Source organism: Harpia harpyja, chromosome 2 (genome assembly GCF_026419915.1).
Source record: "Harpia harpyja isolate bHarHar1 chromosome 2, bHarHar1 primary haplotype, whole genome shotgun sequence".
In the NCBI taxonomy this organism is placed as follows: domain Eukaryota; kingdom Metazoa; phylum Chordata; class Aves; order Accipitriformes; family Accipitridae; genus Harpia; species Harpia harpyja.
The window spans coordinates 29,522,390-29,538,834 of record NC_068941.1 but is presented as its reverse complement, the minus strand read 5'-3'; the positions used below and the strand labels follow the sequence as shown (position 1 = coordinate 29,538,834).

The following is a 16,445-nucleotide window of genomic DNA, read 5'->3' as shown; positions in this document are numbered from 1 at the left end:
CTTTGTGACCATGGGTTCACAGATTACTTTAAGGCACACAGTGAACTGGACAAGAAGTTGTATCACCAGGTACTGAAATGCAGAGTCCTCAAGCTATTAAAAAAATGCAAGGCTGAGATGGTTCCCTTCTCTACCCCCTGCCATTTCCTTTGCTTATTTGACAGATTGCTATAGCAAGTGTTCACAACAAAACTGTGAGGTTCGCTGGGCAGTAATCCACTCCCATGAATCTGTCGCTGGTTACCTTCAGAATCTGGCAGAAGGTTTTTTGTAGGAAAGAAATCGGTAACGTTACGGTTTACCTCCAGTCAATCCCAGCACTGATGATTTTTGAAGACTGTTTTGACCACCTTGCCATAATACTGAACCTGAAAAAAATGCATGTAGGTGTTTGTATTGTGCACAGCTGCCAGCACATGTAGATGTTACCTGGACCTATGTGCAGTCATCTGCTGCTTTTGTTAGCTCTAAGCTAAGGCAAGAAAGGTGTATCCTTTGGCCTTGCACTTTCAGTGGGGAACGGAGGCTTAACTGAACTTCTCCAACAGAGCAAATTACTCCTTTTATCATATTGTCACTCCATGCAGCAATGCAACCTGTTTAATTTGTGTTTGCTGGCTACGGGGAGGTAATCTGCTAGATCATATAGCAGTATGAGATATATTTACTGTGGTGTTTGCTTTTCATTTCAGAGTTGAATAAGGAAAAAGGAGATAACCTTTTAAACAACTGTAAGTACAAATGTTTTATAGAAAAGGTCCAGGGACATAGTGGTCTAGGTTTTGTGTTTACAAGATTCTTACGCTTTTGAGACGCAAGTTGAAAAAATAACTTATTAAAGATACTACAGTGGTAGACAGTGCATGAGCCAGGGAAGATGTCAGCTCATTTTCTTGCAGTCAGGCTGGCTCTGTAGTGTTTGCAAAATCAGGCATTCTGATTTGGTTGTGGGAAGCACTTGCTTTAATTTTGGTTATGGGAAGTAGTGGCATGTAGGTGAGCTGCTGTTAGTGAGCTTTGTGGAAGGACTGCAGTTGCTGTGGGCCAAGGTTCTTGCTGGAATCCTTCCAAAACCATTTTCCCTTCTTCCCCCTCCTCCCTGCAGAAGGGTTTGGCAATAGTTGTCTGTCAGATTTGAGCTAAATGTTGCGATATGCCTGGAAAGTGGGAAAGGCCAGAGGGTGGGAGAGGGAGAAGAGCTGTCCACAGTGAGAGCAAGGCAGTGGCACAGCCCTGGAGAGGGGCAGGATCTCGGTTCCTCTCCTGTTCTGTGCTCCCTCGTGAGGTCTTAAAGCTCCTCTGGAAACAGGGGGAGAGTATAAGTCCCCTCCCAGGGGACTATATCAGTCCCCTGCATGGTCTTGGAGCCTTTCAATGTTAGCTTTCCATCTTTAAATGGACTCTGAGAATTAACTGGTTTGGATCTAACTTTATTCAGCTGAGTAATACATGACCGCTGTTGGCACAGTAGCTGTAAGTAAACTGTTGGAGGAAGAGGACACTATTTTTTTGTTGCTGTGGTCAAGGCTGACCTGGAGGTGACCTGACAAAATCCTTTCTTTGTTTGCTTAGTTTGTGGGTGGGGTTTTTTGTTTGGTTTTGTGGTTTTTTACAAACTAGTCTTCAGCAATTCTGTGACGCTTAAAGCTATACTATGTCGGTCTTGCCTTTGCTATACAGGTGGGATGTTACAAATAATGGGAAGAGTGCCTCCACTGAGTTCACAAGTGATGTGCAGTGTCTGTCTTGCGCATATTTTTGTGGTGATGTGTGTATTAAACCCTAGAGCTGCCCTGGTGTGGTTATTGTTTATGTGGGGGTTCCTCAGTATTTTCATACTCAATTTTTAAGAAGTCTTTTAAAAAAACCAAAAATTAAAGATGTTCTTTTTTTTCATACAGTACCAAGAGAGGTTTAGTCTTTAGATGAAACTTACATGCCGTTGTTATAAAAGCTATATGAATGTAAATGCTTAGGTCAATTATCAGTGCATGTCTTTGTGCCTAATAATCTGTGTGTGTACCTGTATGCACAGACACACTAATGGCTATGTATGTTACCTTTCCCTCTTGTCGTGGTTTAACCCCAGCCAGCAACTAAGCACCACGCAGCTGCTTGCTCACTCCTCCCTGCTCCCAGTGGGATGGGCAGGAGAACTGGAAAAAAAAGTAAAACTCCTGGGTTGAGATAAGAACGGTTTAATAAATAAAATAAAATATAACAATAACAATAAATAATAATAACAATAGTAGTAGTAGTAGTAATGAAAAGGAATATAACAGAGAGAGAGAAATAAAACCCAAGAAAAAACCAAGTGATGCACAATGCAATTGCTCACCACCCGCTGACCGATGCCTGAGCAGCGATCTGCCCCTCCTGGCCAACGCTCCCCCAGTTTATATATGCTGAGCATGATGTCATATGGTATGGAATATCCTTTGGCTAGTTCGAGTCAGCTGTCCTGGCTATGCTCCGTCCCAGCTTCTTGTATACCTGCTTGCTGGCAAAGCATGGGAAACTGAAAAATCCTTAACTTAGGACAAGCGCTACTTAGCAACAACTAAAACATCGGTGTGTTATCAACATTATTCTCACAGTAAATCCAAAACACAGCACTGTACCAGCTACTAGGAAGAAAATTAACTCTATCCCAGCTGAAACCACGACACCTCTGTACAGCTCTGGTCAAATATCAAACAAAGCAAGGTTTGTAGAGGCAATAATTTTTTTAACTAGGTAAACAGTTACAACTGGGGAAAATAAACAGGGTCTCGGATATACTGCCTTCAGTTCCCATGGGAGCACATACAGGCTTGTGTGTTTGAAAACTGGCTTAATGGAAAAAGTAGTGACTCTTCTACCAAACTTGTTTACCCCACATCTATCCTGAGATGTTTGTGACCATGACACTTGGTTTCCCTGCTGTTGGAGGCACTGCTTTAGATGAAGGCTGTGTCTTGACACCCCTGCCCTGTTACACCTGTGCCTGCAGCCATGAGGTCCTTTCTGAAAGCAACAGCCTGATTTCTCTCAATCAGCTAAAGCAGAGCTGCATTTGCTTTGACAGGCTGTGGAATACGAAGACAGACATCCTCCTTCACAGGAGTGGAGAGAATAATTGGCGGGCAGCGTGCACAGGACGGGGAATGGCCATGGCAGGCTAGTATTCAGCTTGATGGGACCCATCGCTGTGGTGCATCGGTGATCAGTAATACGTGGCTAGTGACTGCAGCCCACTGCTTTAGAGGGTAAGTCATCAGCACCTTTCTGATCCTACAGGCTTTAGGACTCTTGGGTGCTCTGACCTTTCACGGCCCACTAACATCTGTATCTGCTGAATGATAATGAAGTTTGGCTCTTCTCTGTACCTTAGGCAAATGTGGCCACATTGCATTTTGATGCTTAAATGGAGAGCTAAGCTCCTTTGCGGATCTTGTTTTGTGTGGCTGTGACATAACCTCAAATATCTTACAGAGGAAGAGATCCTCGGAAGTGGACTGCCAGCTTTGGAATTCTGCTAAGACCTCCAAAACAGAAAAAATTAGTCCGAAGAATTATCATTCATGAAAGATACAATGACTTTGTCCTTGATCATGAATATGATGTAGCTGTTGTGGAACTTGCCTCTGCTATTGAGTTCACAAGTGATGTGCACAGTGTCTGTCTTCCTGAAGCATCTCATATTTTCCCAGAGAACACTTCCTGTTTTGTCACAGGTTGGGGAGCTTTGGAGAACGATGGTGAGTGTCTCTTGCCTTCCCGTGCCTTGTCACACATGTATCTGAGAAGACTGCTGTTAGTTTTATGGGGGTTTTTGTTTGTTTTGGGCTCCTTAGACTTGGTGATTGATAGGTAGATGTGCTAATGATACACTTATGGACTTAGTTTGCTGCTTTTTTTCTGGCTTGGTCAATGGATTGGAATATGGGGGAAAGACCCTACAGGTTAGCCGTACAGGAATAAGAGCAGCTTTTTTTTGTTGCTGCATGCATTGTGCTGGCTGAATATATTCTGTTCTCTGTTCCCACTGGCCCAGTCCCTCTGGGTTTAGCTCTGACTTGAGTTCTTTCTCCATTCAGCTTTGTCATAGATGTATCATGACAGTTTTCATCAGTTATTCTCTCTTCGGTCATAAATCAGGCTTCATCCTATGACTTGAGTGAACTTCATTCAAATTAGTCCATGCCAGTGAGGTCAGAGTTGATGGGACTATAAATCTGCTTATGAGAACCATTGAACTATATAGGTTGTGTTTCATGCTAGACTCTTGAGGGGTGTAGTGATTGTCCAAAGCTGCATTGCAGTTAACTAAATGGGTCTTTCCAATGATATCAAGGACATATCTTGTAGCCTACAGTTGAATTCAACACTGAAACATGTACAAAAATCCCTTTGTCCATTATGCTAAAGAACATCTGGTGAGGATGAAAGATGGAGAACAAGTGAACAACTTCAGGGGGGACAAAACTGTCTTCTTCCTGAGACATCGTCTAGGTAGCTCCCTTCATTGCCTGGAATGGCAGAAAAGCTGTAGGAAAGTCTGGCTACTCCTAATTCTTGAGTGTTCTAGGTTGCATACCCTGTCTGCAAATTCTGATGCCACTTCTCCTTCTAGGCTACAGTGTTAATCAGCTTCGACAAGCAGAAGTGAAAATTATAAGTACTGCGACTTGTAATAGAAGACAAGTGTACGGTGGAGCGATAACACCTGGAATGTTGTGTGCTGGATACTTGGAGGGGCAGGTGGATGCCTGCCAGGTAAGTCTCTTCATAGGTAACAGTAAAAAGGAAATAGGTGGGGTGGGAGGTGATGTTTCCTAGAAATACAATATACTTTGAGGAATCTTGATTAAGTTTATGGGGTACAGTATCTTGACAGATGTAAATAGCGAGCTTCATGGCTCATGGGCTCAAGTCTGCACTTAAGTGCTTGGGGTTTATATCTAATGCACATGTGAGAGAATACAGATGTGAGGGTGTGGAGTGGGAGACACTGAATTAGACACAGGCTGTCAGCCTCTGTCTTGTCAGTAAACTGTGTGGAGGTTGAATTATAGCTGTGGTCTAGAGACAAACATCTGTCAGTTGTAACAGAACAATTTGAGGCTTGCTGCATTAGTGAGGTGAACACTTGTTTATTTTGTTCCTCCCTGTTGACATTTTTCTCCTTAGGGTGACTCTGGTGGGCCACTGGTGCATGCAGACTCCAGAGGAATCTGGTATCTTGTGGGAATAGTGAGCTGGGGAGATGAATGTGGCAAGCCAAATAAACCAGGAGTGTACACGCGAGTGACTTACTATCGAAACTGGATCAATGCCAAAACGGGCATCTGACACCTGCAGCAGGTCAAGTTTTGTGGGCTGTATGCGGCTATTCCTCTGACACATTCTGCTCTGTGGTTACCCTCTAAACAGCTGCTGGCTTAGCTTGTGGCCATGTATCAACTGCTAGCAAGCTTGGAGTGGTCTAGGACTTGAAATTGGTTTAGCCTACAGCCAGACAGGAACAGACGTGATCCACGTGACAGCTGTTTGCTCAGGAAGTACTCTGTCAAAGGGACAACTGCCTTTGTCTATATGCAATCTACTGACCCTTTTTTCTCTGTGGCCAAATGTCTTGGCCCCTACTTTTACACTCAGGCAAAGTGTTTGAGCCCAAACAATCATATTTACCAGCATCTAACACAAGTTATAACTAAAAAGTGGCCCGGCCATTTGCTGTGTGCTCCCGAGGCCCCATCTATCTGTAGATCAGCTACAATCCAGCCCCTCACTCCAACACTGCTGCGCTTCTGAATTCTTCTTGAGCTTTTTCCCACTTCATTCCAGGGAGCGTACTCTAATGAAGAAAGGAAGATGGCTTAGAGAAGTCCTGGTTCCTAATATCACGTCGGACTGTTACTTAAGCGAATAGAGAATTTTTCCTTGCTGTGTTGTCCTGAAAAAGGAATCAGTGGAAAACACCAGCTTCTGTCCACCTTCTTTGAACAAGTATATGTATGCCCGCTCATCGCTTCATATGAACAGACCCTGCCACAGCATTTGCTGTGAGAGTGATTGCTGGACTTAAGACTAAAAACCACTTCACGTTCATACCAGTCTGTTGTCATATCAGAGTATTTGGCTGAATTAATTTCCATTTTTAACTTTCCAGATCTTATTGTTCTGAATAAAAGTCCTTGGCTTTTTGAGCAGGATGGAGGATTGTAAAAATCTCAGTATGACCATTGCAAAAAAAACCCCCAAACCCTCTAAAACTGCTTATTCTTGCGAATGCTGTTCTCAAGTCTTTATAATTTAATACGTGCATCTTCTGCAAGCTTTTGTGTTATGGTGGAAATACCTGTCTCCTTCAGATCAGAGCAGAACTTCTGACTGACCCAGTAATGTTATGTAAAGATCTCTCTCTTCTGTCAGGAAGTAAGAATTGCCTCTGCCTCATTGCCAGACCATAGCTAACTCATTTGATCTCGACCACACAAACTTCGTATTCTCTTCGACTTCATGTGTTCAGGAGCCTATGTTTCCATCTGCCAGGTAGATCTCAAACATTTTCTAAACCCCAGCAGCAGAACACGCCTATTCCGGGTGAGGATGCTTTCCTTGGTGTGTCTGCAGACTCTTTCCAACACTCTGTGTGGATGCTGATCCTGACAACAGCAAGTGCTGTGGTCTTAGTTGCTAGATAATGAGCCACTCAATTGCTCTCTTTTCCCTCTATGGTCAGAAGAGAAAGAACTCAGCAAAGGAGATACCAGCCACACTGCCAAGACTCAGAGCTGGTCCAGCATGGCAAGCAAGCAAGAATCTTAATGCCAGGCTAGAAAAGGCAAACAGCAGGCTTTCGGCATGCTCATAGTTAGAAGATTTTGGGGAAACAGGCCCTCAGTGATCACAGTCTTAGGATCAAAGTGTTGTCCAAATTGAGTACAAGTCAGTTGACATAGTCAATGGCGGTTCAGGGGTTCCCCTCTGGACTATGCAGTTTACTGCAAATGCTGCCGAACAGAGCAGCAATCCATTGAATTAACAGAAGTATTTTGATGACGCATCCTGTGATATGGCTGCTTGCCAGTATAGAGAACCATGCTTTTCTAGAGCCTCACTGGAGGTAATAGAATATTTCGATGCCCAGAGAAGGTCTGTGTGAAAGACAAAGGGTCTGCAGCTGTTGTGTGTTCTATACTTGTGTATATCAGGAAACCTAGCACTTAAAAAAATTTTTTCTCAGGGAACTTTTCCTGTGGAATGTTGTGAGTTTCAGAAACAAAACTTGGTGGCTTAATTTCTACATAGGGAGTAAAAAGTGTCAGAGTGGTTCTGTAGGCCTGAGCCCAACAAGTCTCATGTTAGTCCCTTAAGAACATGGCTTTGAAGTATATTGCTTGTAGAGGAAGCTTAGTGTGATGTATGACAAGTTTATACAAATTTTTAGTCTTGCTGGTAGCAATTGTCTTACCAGGACAGTGAATAAAATTTGATCTTCATGAAGAAAAGCATCATTACAAGATGCCATGGATTTCCAGTTCCCAAAGCACTTTATTCCTGGGTTTTCAAAGGGCATAATGGTTTCCCTATCCTGCTGGACTTCATTGTAACTTGGAAACTTAATATTTTTAGGCTTGCAAATGCCAGCTATCTCACTGTTTCCCCAAAACAGGTAAGTAGATGTCCAAAAAATTTATTATGCATCTGTGAACTTTCCAGTTGTGCTTATTTGGGGTACAAAATCAGAAAGCCTTAAGCATTTTGCTCTGTATCAAGGGCTGCAGTAAATATCATTTTCCAAAGTGGTGCACACAACCCTGAAAAAGTGAACTCGTCATTTGCTTAAGGAGCTACCAGTTCTGAGCATCTACTTGGAGAGATACAGTACCTGATCCACCTTAATGCCGAGTGCCAGCACAGTGCAGCCAGGAGGAGTGGGGCTGAAGAGGACCTGACATCTACATGGTGTATGTTTTGGGAGCCTTTATTTTGGACTGCCTTGTGGAGTTTTCCTGATTGCAGCTGGAACAAGTCTTCTGATCCAGTTTCTTCTGGAAGCGATATAGTTTACATGCTCTGAGGCCTCTTGGTGATGCAAAGCAGTATAAATGGGGACTGTCAAGAAGAGCGCTTGAAAGAACACCCCTCATCCACTGGGAACATTGGTGCAGACGGATGTGATAGGTCTGAATCCCTTGTGGCAAAACTACACTGATGTTAGCATTGTCTGGCTTTTCCTGAGGGAAATTATGGAAACCTGAAGCAATGTAGGCAGCCAAAATGTTTTATTTGGTTTAGGTGGCTTTGCAGATTTGTATTTTTTTTAAGCTGCAGACTCACCTATTTATGAAGCCACAAGCTTAATCTTCTCAGCCATGTTTTCATAGGAATTAACATCTTCACTCAAGGCAGAATGGGATGTATGTAACTATACAATCATGGATGACACACAGGAATATAATTTCTATGTAAATTTAATAAAACCTGTTAAAAATTTCCCTTCTGTTTCATGTACTTGTTGATTTCTTGTGTTATGGTAAACAGATGTAAGCTGGGGACTCCTCTGTTTTAGAACATGTGACACTGATCCTATACCATGTATTTATGTACTGGCTTTTATGTAGCCTTAACCATCTGGTTTTACTGACTTGTTAGAGGAGCATAACCGGAAGAAGAGCGTAACTGTTAGAAGAGCAGAAGGCCATCCAGACTTGGACAGAATTTACCCACCTGTGATAGTTGAAGAAACTCTCGAAGACTTGTTTTGGAGTTTTAGAAAGCAGGCATTCTTTATTGCAGTGCTGGATGCACGGGAGATAATTCCACCTAGCGTGCATGCCACAGCTTCAGCACAAACAGGTTATATGGAGTAACAATTACATATTAATCAGATTAGCATACATATACATAAAAATTATTGTACCTGATTATCATAGTACTGCCTCCATCCGACCATGTGCAGAAGAATTCATTTGAGTTGAAGGGCTGCTTTTACGACCACCGACCCATTTGAGATTCTGTTGGCTGTCCTTGGAAGTCTTTGTTCTTGTCCTTGTTCTTTGATCTTGAAGCTTAACGCAGTTTCAATCACATGTGGTCAGTTTCAACATTGTTCTCAGCTAGCGTACAGGAACATCTAGTCATAAGAGCAAAGAACTGCAAAACTTATGAGTAACTACCTCTACTAGTTAATTGCTTGGCTATACTTTTGTCTATTGTTTCAATCATAGTGTTAGTACAAGATTTCTAATAATTATTTACCAAATCTCACTTTTACAGTCATCTAGCAGCAAACCAGTTTCCACAGCTGGTACAAAATATTAAAACCATCAAAATATTTAGACATACCATACAGAATGTATGGAAATATGCTATCACCTGGCCAGAGGTTGCCCAAATTTGTGTGCAGGCAAACAGGTTTCCTGTCAGCCACTAGAGGGTGAATCGTGTTGTCCAAGAGCCTCAAGCCCTTGGCTGCTGCTGCTGCTGTTTCAGCTCAGTAGAGAGTATCTGGAGGACAAGGCACCGTGTCCCTGTTGCCTTGAAGATGCAGGGATGCTGCACGATTGTCTCACAAAGTTTGAGGAGACTAGAGCCGTTCAGCTTTTAGCGTAGGCCTCTGCAGCACTGGGTGAGTTTCAGTCTTTTCCCCCATCAGAAAATTGGCATCAAGTGCTCCCCTTTAAGTATGTTAAGTACAGCGTGCTGTGGCTGTGAGCAAGGGGCTGAGCAGGTTTTGCCTGCTTCTCTGCCACACCATAGGCAGACCTTTGTCCTGTGGAAAAGTAGACTGGAAAGGCACATTGTCAGGTATTGTTGGCATCATGGGTCTATTTTCCGAGCTCGTCAGCCTTCTTGCAGACAAGATAGCAAAGAGCAACAGTAATTTTGAGAATCTGATAGGATGGGAGGTTTGCAGGGGCATATAGCTGCTGTTTGCTTTGACCTCCCATTTCGATAACTCCTAATGATTCTTGTAGATCAAAGACACTTACCAGATTTCTTCTTGTCCCTTTCCCATCAGGATGGGAAACTTGGTATAAATTGCACCATAATCTGAGCTAGAACAGCAAGCTTTTGATGAATGAAACATGCTGGAGTTCACTGATCCTGGTCTGTAATACCTAACAGCTGAAGGGATGGTCTTGGAATTTGAGATTATCTAAGGGGGTAGGAAGGAGTGCAACAGCTTTATTGCAGTATTACAGGACGTGCCAGGTTGGCTATGGATGAGAAGGTGGCTCTTTGTTTGGAAGAACAGTAGCCCTTTTGTCACATTTTACTGGGTCAAAGTGCAATAAAGGGAGTCTTAGAGACAGACTTCTTAAAGGACATCATTTTAACAAATCTGATTTTTTATTTCTTTTTTATGGCTTAGAGAAAACTGCTTTGTGCTGAGTTTCTGACAGAGCACACGCCGTGTATGTGACACTTAAAGCATTTATAAGCTTTCCGTAGCTGGTAACTGTGCCATGACCCAAGGATATGTTCAGCTGGGTGGTCTTATCTGGCTGGGGAAGCTATGTGGGTGGAGTTTCTGTCAAGGGGTTTGATGTGAAGAACTGAACAGAAGAATAACTCTCTTCTGTATGTGTGGTTGAACCAGGATGCTTCTATAAAACCTAGCTGTCAATATTTCAGCTTGCTTGGGGTCTTTGATCCATTATTGCTGTAAAGAAAACTTTTAAAAACTCATCTGGTTAGAATAGTTCAGAAACAAATATAACAAATGGCAGTTAATCTGCTTTATCTTAGGGTAAAGTTTTATTTTGTTGTGGTTTAACCCCAGCCAGCAACTAAGCACCACGCAGCTGCTCACTCACTCCCCCCACCACCCAGTGGGATGGGGGAGAAAATCAAGAAAAGAAATAAAACTTGTGGGTTGAGATAAGAACAACTTAATAGAATATAAAATGAAGAAACTAATAATGATAACGATAACACTAATAAAGTGACAGCAGTAATGATAAAAGGATTGGAATATACAAATGATGCACAGTGCAATTGCTCACCACCCGCCGATCAACGCCCAGTCAATCCCTGAGCGGCGATCCCCCCGCCCCCTCTCCCCCCCCCCGTTCCTATACTAGATGGGACGTCACATGGTATGGAATACCCCATTGGCCACTTTGGGTCAGCTGCCCTGGCTGTGTCCTGTGCCAACTTCTTGTGCCCCTCCAGCTTTCTCACTGGCTGGGCATGAGAAGCTGAAAAATCCTTGACTTTAGACTAAACACTACTTAGCAACAACTGAAAACATCAGTGTTATCAACATTCTTCTCATACTGAACTCAAAACATAGCATTGTACCAGCTACTAGGAAGACAATTAACTCTATCCCAGCTGAAACCAGGACAATTTTTAATTGAACCCATTCTTAAATGACACTTGTTTGAAGAATATTCTGTTTGCCATTCATTGCTGGTGGCTTTTTCTCAGGTGCAAATAAATTGTTTCCATAAAGACAGAGAAAAGGCTTTTGGGAACTTGTTGGCCAAAAATGCAATTATTTTCTTTTATGTAAGCTTGAGTAGGTCCAAGAAATACATGGTATGTCTCTGATTCACTTGATTAGCTACTTAATTGCTTCCTCCCTCCAGTAAACCTGAAAGGTTGTGCTCGCTATTTTGTCCCCTCAGCTCTTGTGCTTTTCATCTTCCAGTTGTGCCACTGTGCAGTCCCTTCCTTGAGGAAGGGCTTGCCATCAGCCTAGCATCCAGGGCCTGTTTTAGCCACAGATCGTTCTTTGTAAGTCAATACAGTCAGCTGCTCGCAATTGTCACACATCTCTGCCCTTCCCCAGGCTCTTGGGATCACCTGCAGTCTGCAGCCTTTGGAGTCGTGACCCAGACAGTCTGGCACTGTTCTCCAGGCCAGCGGAGACGACCTGCATACCACGGGGAGCTGTTACCACGTTCTTTCCTTCCCCAGGAGACAGGCCAGATGGAGGGACTGTACTAGGAAATAATGCTTCCTGTGCTAGAGGATGGTGAGAACATGAGAAAAAACTCTTTTACTGTGAGAGTGGTTGAACATTGAAACAGGTTGGTAGGAGAGGTTGTGGAGTCTCCATCCTTGGAGATATACAAAGCCCAGTTGGACATGAGCCTGAGCACCCTGGTCCAGCTGCCCTTGTTCTGAGCAAGGATTTTGGGCTAGACCATCTCCAGAGTTCACTTCCCACCTCAGCTACTCTGCGATTCTGTTCTCCCAAAGTGCCTAGCAGCTTCAGGGAAAGGCACATGGCCATGGCGAAGTGGCGGGTACTGTCTCAGATGAGCTGACTGCCCCTCAATTGTTTCTGTGACAGGTGGATGCTCTGGTAGACAACCTAAAAGATGACTGACACCAGGTTGCCTTCATGCTTGACCCTTAGATGCAGTACCCAGCACTATTGTCCCCAACTTGTCTGGCACTGTTACCATTGATTGAGAATCAATGAAAATAGCAGGGCACAGGAGGGAAAACAATCCGTTCTGTGCCACCTAGGTAGAAAGCAGGTTACCCAAGAGTGAGCTCAGCCAGAAGGTCTCACAGGGAGGCAGCAAACCAACTGGGACCCTCATTTGGTACTGAGCAGTCCTGCCTGAAGCACGCTGCATTTTTCCATTGGAGTGACTCAGCTCCTGAGCTGTGGCTGAAAGGACAGCCAGAGTTGAAACAGCTGCAGGATGGAGGTCTTGGACTTGATTTTCATTATGTCTAATTTAGTCTATGAAGCCTTGAAGGCTAATGCAGTGTATGATAAATCAGGTGACTGCTCACAAGAACCACGTTTAGGATCTTGCATGCTGCTGCAGAGCCAACCAGATCGGATAATAGCTGTGGCAGAAAGCATCTCAAAGAGCCAGACTCCGTTTGGCTTCCACCAGGCAAGTTAGCTGCTAACAAATAATATGAAATCAAATCCAAGCGAACCATTTTCTGGGGACATATAGGTGTAGGAAAAGTCGTGTTTTGAGTGTGTTGTCTTCTGCAGAGTTTTGTGTTAGTGCTCTCAGTAAGTCTCTCTAGCACTTCTGATGTGTGAAACAGTGCTGCTGTTCTTTTGTTTAATTTGAGCTGTGCCTGTAAAGGATTTATTTTTATCTTAATGTGCCTTATTTCTTTGTAGGCCTTGTCCAAGTCATATAAAGATCTCCTGTCTTTTTGGAGATGCTGTGTATCTTGACTGGGAGCAGAGGATTTGTGCAGTGGATGTAGAGAGCAGCTTGTTAGCCTGATTGCTAGGCAACACCTGGAAGAAAATGCGGGCTGGCTTGTTTCACTGTACCAAGTACCAGCTCTGGCTGAGCAGCTGCAGAGCATGGGTAGATCTGTGCTACATTTTTGCCTCGAATGGGGCGACGGGCTATGAATTCTTTTTTAATGATGCTGGCAGTGGGGGACTTCTGTTGTCTAAGGGCGTTGTTGGTATTCTGGGCTGGCCTATCTGGCTGCAACTCAGACGGGTGTAGCAGTTTCTGTTATAAGGGCCTGGAAAGAGGGACTATTTGGAAACCAACCAGGGCAGGATCTAGCATACTTCAGAGCTTGAGGCCATTGCTATAGCATCTGAGAGCTTCCGCACTTTCAGTATCTCAAAGCTGCATGGGCATGTAATAAAATCTGGCCTCAAGTGACTTTTCAAGGCTCAAGATAAAGGACCTGGCTTCTCTCCCAAGCCATGATGTTGGCTTTGGAGAATCATTCTATCTTTTTAGTGGATTTTCTGGTTTTGTTTTTCTACTTATCAGTTATTAAAAGCCATGGCTGGGAATTTCCTGTGGCAAAGGAAAGCATGGGATAATAAACTGGTGACCTTTTTTTGTCAAAACGGTGAAGTTGTATAGCATGTCCATAGCTGAAGTTAAAAAATATAAAGAAATGCAGCTCATTTAGAGCTTCCCCTGAAGTTTGCAGGCCAAACGCAAGATGCCTTTGTATTTTTCAGGAGGGGAAGGCCTGAAGCCATAACTGAGTTGTCGAGGTGTGCTGATTGGAAAATGAGTGGACTTGTCCTGGGGAAGGATTTCATTGCAGTGTACCAGTTTGGTCTTATCAGATGCTCACAGAATCACAGAGTAATTGAGAATCATTGAGTAATCATTGGGAGGGATGTACAGAGGTCATCTCGTCAAACCCCCTGCTCAAAGCAGGTCTAATTAGTTCAGGTTGTTTAAGGCCATGCTGTTTAACAGTGCTTCTGTCAGTTCTGTTAAATATTACTGGCAAGAACATTCACTTCTCAGTTTAAAAGTAATGACTGACTGCTGTCTTTGGTCTAAAATTCATGGCCCGGGTTGAGTAACTGGTAGACAATTATGTAAAACATAGTAGCTTGTAAATTCCGAAGATGTTATTGCTATGGGGCTGGCCAATGGTCTTCTCTAAAGGCATTCTTCATCTCTACAGCCAGGGAGCCTATGTAAATATGCAAACATAAACCAAGGTGGCCTATTATTACCATTTAGGCAAGCAGTCTGTCTGACCAGCTGGGCTGACTTTGCAGGGTTAAGTGGAGAGAATGGTCATTACATCTTTTTACACTTTCATTCACAAAATCTTGTGCACCCACATTCTCAGACTTCCACCCCACACTTTGATAGCTAGTTTCTGTACTGCTTCCCTAGTATTAACCAAAAAGGTTAGTAACTGCCTTACCTTACTGAATAACCCCATAATACCAAGCACTTTGCAACTTGCTAATTTATTGTGAGGAAAATTGTTCCTTAATGATTGTCTTTTCTTGGCCTGTCTGTACCATTGTTCCTGGGGGGAGAGGTATGTGTGAATTGATTTTGCATAATCTGACACAGGCAAGTGTATTTCCTTATTTTCCACTGTTTATTTTGATGTTTAATTAATTTTAAAACAAAAGCAACCTACTTCAATTTTTATTAGGCAGATCGCAAGAAGTTCTTGATTGTAAGGAAATCAAATCATGTTTTTGGAATATCTCTGTTGTTCATGATCCGGAGTAACAACAGGAAGGTCTGTCTGAGGATACTCTGGAAGTTTCCAGAAGTTCATTTGTTTGTTGTCTAAGACCCTTCCTCTAGGACTACCTCCTGAGACACTTCTAATGAATGCTATTCATCTCCATGAAATCTTGTTGCAGAGCCCAAGATCTCAAGTAACTTTTGTCTCAAACTCTAGCTGTTACCTAAAACCTACTTCTGCTGGAATATGTTTTTTACTTGACCCAGGTGGGTAGAGCTGGCCTTTGAAATTCTGGGCATGTCAGGGAAAATTCTGTGCATCTTACAGGGCAAACACGTCAAGGGCCACATCCTCCCAGTGTGCTTGGCCTGGGTACTCAGGGCACCTGATTAGTAGTCTCTAAACACTAATGAAGAAATTAATGTTAGTAACCCACTAACAATGCTGTCAACTTTTATCTCTGTGAGCAGACCACAATGCACACATCCCAAACTTAATTAAACTTTTTCTATTCTAGGAGTGTGTTTTGTAAGGATGACAGGTTTTGTGATCGCAATATTAAAAGAGAAAAAAAAAGTTAAACCAAGGAATTTTAAGGTATTTTCTTGACTCTGGGATTGAATTGGTTTGTAATTGATCTCCAGCACTCCATCAAGTGCTGGAGTTCCTGTGGGTGTGCATGTGTTTCTGGGTGGAGCAGAGATTTCCTTTGTGCACAAAGTTTTTTGAGTTTTACTAATCTTGAAAAAGAAAATAACAGGGCTGGGGGGGGAAGGGGAAGGGAATGCCCAGGGAGGATATCAGTACTTGACAGGTAACTGTGTATTCAGTCGGTAAAGCCCCATGTAAGGTAGGTAACTGCAACAATGCCCTTTCTACAGGGGGCTAGGAGAAGCCAGAAAAAGCAATTGATTTGATCAAAGCAAAGGAAGAAATCGATATTGGAGAAATAGGGGATGCCGTGCAGTAGTATTCAGCTTTTCCCATTGTCCTAAAAATGGGCTGCCCAGACAGTTGCTGCTGTAATTGCATTGAACTGCCTGTGAATGGGCATCTTTGGGGAAAGATGGAAAAGGACTTGGTACGATTAGCTGAAATTTTCCTATTGCTGTTTTCTTTTTTTTTTTACCCTCTGTTGCTGAGGTTCTTTCTAGAAGATAATAAGTGCTCCTACAAAAATAACTGTGAAATCTTGAGACTTCATTGGAAAACCAAATGCTTCAAACTTCTTGGCACAAATCCAAGCGTATCAAAGACTAGAAACCAGAAGCTTGGTTTCTGGTAATTTTCCTTTTTAGTTTGGGATTTTAGATGCAAGTGCAGAATTTCTCACCAGAGAATATCCATTTTTCCCTTTTCCAGCTGGCTGTGAAGAATCACGTTTGTGCTGGGAGAAGGGAATTCCAAGGAGATTGGTGGCCCTTTTCACAGAGTAAGCATTTTCCACAGGCGGGGTTATGCCAACCATTAAATGACTAACATGTAATTAGGAGCCTGGATACTTATAGTTGTCATGTCCCTGATGCCAAGGGAGT

General features: G+C 43.1%; 1 protein-coding gene across 3 annotated transcripts in view; it reads left to right on the top strand.

The window, feature by feature from the left end:
* Positions 1 to 8,485, top strand: part of LOC128135310 (transmembrane protease serine 11E-like) — a 51,086-nt gene extending 42,601 nt beyond the window's left edge. For all 3 annotated transcript variants that reach the window (XM_052774126.1, XM_052774140.1, XM_052774133.1), the window contains 5 exons: positions 693 to 731; positions 3,068 to 3,248; positions 3,475 to 3,740; positions 4,616 to 4,758; positions 5,173 to 8,485. In XM_052774126.1, the coding sequence (XP_052630086.1) occupies positions 693 to 731; positions 3,068 to 3,248; positions 3,475 to 3,740; positions 4,616 to 4,758; positions 5,173 to 5,334 (791 nt within the window). In that variant the 3' untranslated portion in view covers positions 5,335 to 8,485. The remainder of the gene's footprint in view (positions 1 to 692; positions 732 to 3,067; positions 3,249 to 3,474; positions 3,741 to 4,615; positions 4,759 to 5,172) is intronic.
* Positions 8,486 to 16,445: the final 7,960 nt, after the last annotated feature.